The sequence below is a fragment of the Monopterus albus genome, unplaced genomic scaffold (genome assembly GCF_001952655.1).
Source record: "Monopterus albus unplaced genomic scaffold, M_albus_1.0 scaffold71.1, whole genome shotgun sequence".
Lineage (NCBI taxonomy): Eukaryota > Metazoa > Chordata > Actinopteri > Synbranchiformes > Synbranchidae > Monopterus > Monopterus albus.
Window position 1 is genome coordinate 988,745 of NW_018127951.1, and position 3,751 is coordinate 992,495.

The window sequence follows — 3,751 nt, forward strand, 5'->3', positions numbered from 1 at the left end:
GGAATGTATAGAGTAAGAACAGATGTTGGCAACCCCTGGTTGCTACAATAAATGCTAAGTAGCTTTTACTTGTTGAATAAAGTTGGAATCGGGTGACACCCTGCCTCACTCCAGAATCCAAAGTTTGCTCATTTATTGTCATGTGTTTAAAAGCGGACATATTTGTATTCAAATTGTATTTAAATTTAATTTGGCGACATGTTTTTAGTCAACAGTGGGTAGTATTTAGCTCCTTTCATTAACATACACACTTGAACCTGTAAATCACAGGCCGATATTCAGGGAAGTACAATCTTTCATGCCAAATAGTAAAAACATTTAGTAAAATCCATTTATAATCCAAAAGGTTTTAACTTGAATGACAGTTTTACTGCTTGGCTTATGTGGTCTGATGATGAAAAGCGTGATAATTTAGACAAAAGACGTGTCAAGCTTGATGATTTAACTTCTGAATTGTTACAGACACATTTACAAACCCAGCAAGACTTGATGTTCCTCAGTAAAGTGAATAAACGGAGGACGGACGATGTCTTTTCTCTGGCAGCTCTTTGTTTCACAGTGGGAGGAGTTTGAGGCAGAGAGGGAGGAGCTTGCACTCTTGTTGGCTGACCTGGACGTCCGCCTGACAGAGGTGGAGCACCTAAATGGGAATACCTGTGAAAAGCTGAGACGACTCCAGGTGTGTGTGTGTGTGTGTGTGTGTGTGTGTGTGTGTGTGTGTGTGTGTGTTATGCCTTATGATCTTTCTTCCTCCCTCATATATATATTTACCCTCTGCCTGCTTGTGTGTGTGTGTGTGTGCGCAGTCCTTCCAGCAGTGTGTGTGTGTGAACTCGGACCGTGTAAACGCCCTTCTGCAGCATGGTGAGGCGTTGATTCAACGCTGCGAGCCGACTGATGCTCAGCACGTAGAGAGCCGGCTGCTGGAGCTGCTGCGCCGCTGCAACAACATCTACAGCAACATCGCACGAACACACACCCGGCTGCTCAGCATGAGACTGGTACACGCACACACAGTCTAATGGATCAGATGAATGTCAGCGAGTACACACAGATGTTTGAGGGTTGCTCTGGGGAGTGTTCACACAAAGGCAGATAGTTGTATAGACTTCTTGTACAAACCTAATTGCTTTCAGAGACTACAAGCCATGCATATACACATATAGGAATGATTTTAAGCTCAACTGCTTGCCCTAACTAATACCATATCAGAAAATTGCAGCAGGACTAGTTGTGGTATGGTGAGCAGCTTGAACAGGGTCCCGTCGCCATGATAATCAGTGCAGTGATCAACGATGTGCTTCTGGGGCTTCAACAGACACCGTACAGCTGTTTCCACAGGCTGAGCACTGCTCTCCATGAGGACTAAACACACCTCTACATATCAGATTGGTGCCGTGCTCCTATCAAAACATTTCTCCACTCAGTACTTCTACTTTCTTCAACCGTTAAAACACCGGCTCTGTCGGAGGCTCATGTTTAGTTACATTTAATTGAATCTGAGCTTGTATTAGGGACGATTCTGTTTGAGCACCTTGTACAAATCGTTTTAGCTTTATTATTGGTTGTCTTTTATCAGGATTATTTCATTGTGCAAAAAATAAACACCAAGAGTTTAAACTTGTGCCTCGACTTTGCTTCAAACAGTAGAGAGCTTTGTGTCAGCGGCGGTGGAAAGTAGCAGAACAGTACTTTCACCCTTGATAGTTCACATTTATTTGCTAGTAGTACCTTTGTATTGTTAAGTGTTGGCATGTAGGACTTGTAGTGGATTAGTTTGTGGTATTACTACTTAAGTAAAGGACCTTGGTATCAAATTTGCCATGTTGCTTTAATTATGCATTACGTGTCAAACCCAAAACAACACTCACATTGTGTCCACTGGTTTTGCTGCTTCTCCTGAATCCTCCTCTTCCTGCAGGTGTTTGAGGATGACTGGATTCTCTCTCAGGCTACAGACTCCGGTTGTCCTTCAGAGTCTCTGTTAGAGGAAGAGGGAGCGCCTGATAAACCCAACCTCGACCTCCCTGTGGTTTCAAACCATCCAGGTAAACCAACATATCAAACATTTAACAAAGGCTAATAGGCAATCATTGATGTGCAACAAGTGATAAATATTAAAGCTCTGTTTCTCCATTTCCTCCAGATGCCAGTCAGTCAGTTAACCCACCCTCTCCAACCCATGAGCACATGGGGTTGGAGTGGGACCCCTCGGTTGATATTGGACGCTCTGTGTCCCATGATGATGCTGACTCATCATATTTCAGTGCCAAAACGGGTAAGAGGAGGAAAAAAAAAATCTGAATAGTCAGGAAGAAACATTTCTCTTCAGGGAATCTTTATATTTTAACATAGTTTTTTTTTTTTTGTGGTTGCTACTGTATCTTTACACCCCCAACACCACGTCTCCTCCTCCTGACCAAGCACAGCCAGATTTACCAGGTTTGGTTGTCTGTGTCCACCGCCACATTATGAATTCTACTGACTCAGGTTGATTTCCTCAGAATAAGAAATAAAACCTACACAGTCCACATCTTAATGTCGACATCAGTTTTACTTTCAAGCACAGTTTGGGTCTGAAAACAACATGTGCACAGGATCCTTTCTTTACATCAGGGCTTTAGGGCTTGTGTGTGTGTGTGTGTGTTTCCAGGTGTGTGTCACAGAGATGGTCTGAAGAGACGGAGCTACCTCAGTTCCATCGGCTCTCAGTCTGACATCAGCAATGATGTCACAAATCCGGAAGCAGATGTGGTGAGTTCCAGCAGCCTCTGTGGTTTGTTTCAGAGCGCCTTTATTTACATGTACAGAGAAGAAACATCGTTTCACATCACTAATGTGAAAGTAGTGAACACGAGCATTGGTACAACCAAAAAAGAACTGTTTTTTTTTCTCTGCATCTTAGGAAGATTTATTTTAGTATAAATAAGAAAACTGTAATGTAGTCTGAGGCTTTTTATTGTTTATAGTGAAAGCAGTGATTTAAATCAAGCAGAGAGAGAGAGAAACACTTTCCTATTTTTTCAGTAAACAGTTGCATAATTAGAGAATTGTCTCTGAATCAACAGCTCTATGGAGTGTGCTATAGCATCTTTCAGCTGATTGTCTCAGTTTTCCTGGCAGACCGCCTGAGAACAGTGCAGAACGTCGTCCTGCTGAGCCGTTTTAGGGGACACCTGTTTAATTGGCTGTGCTTAAATTTCTCAATGGCAGTGAAATAAGACAGAAACATTCAGCATGTAAACTGTGCACCTCGTCCCTTAATGGCATGTTAAAACAAAGATATACAGTTGTGTTGATTATTTTCTGGCCTGACCCAGATGCCGCATGGCCCCAGACGCTTTGTCTGTCTGTCTCACACACAGACACATGCACAGTCACTGATGTTCACCAGCTATTAAAAAAAAAAACTCTCCTTCACTGGATGTCTGCTTTATGAGCTGGATGCAACAGTTCACCCCCTCTTCTCTGGATGGTGCCTGTGTGATGTGTTGCCTCTACTGTATATGTTGTCTGATACATTGGTTTACTTTTTTTGGCTTTAATTTGGCGAGACACGGGGGTGAAACTGGAGCGTGTCAGCAGCTGTACGAAACCAAGATGAGCGTCAATGAATCAGGAGGGAAAGGGCGACGTAGACAGAAATTGTCAGAGAAACTCTGAGGCAATTTGAGTGTCATCTTCTTCTCGCCTGCAGCTCCTCCTCTCTCTGCCTGAGTCACACACACCCACATGATGTTGCACTGTTGGA

At 43.1% G+C, this 3,751-nt stretch overlaps 1 protein-coding gene across 1 annotated transcript in view; it reads left to right on the plus strand.

The window, feature by feature from the left end:
* Nucleotides 1-3,751, plus strand: part of LOC109963238 (uncharacterized) — a 35,284-nt gene that overhangs the window by 21,414 nt on the left and 10,119 nt on the right. Inside the window, exons 5-9 of the mRNA XM_020605596.1 lie at nucleotides 545-679; nucleotides 807-1,001; nucleotides 1,922-2,048; nucleotides 2,147-2,278; nucleotides 2,654-2,754. Coding sequence (XP_020461252.1) covers nucleotides 545-679; nucleotides 807-1,001; nucleotides 1,922-2,048; nucleotides 2,147-2,278; nucleotides 2,654-2,754 — 690 coding nt within the window. The remainder of the gene's footprint in view (nucleotides 1-544; nucleotides 680-806; nucleotides 1,002-1,921; nucleotides 2,049-2,146; nucleotides 2,279-2,653; nucleotides 2,755-3,751) is intronic.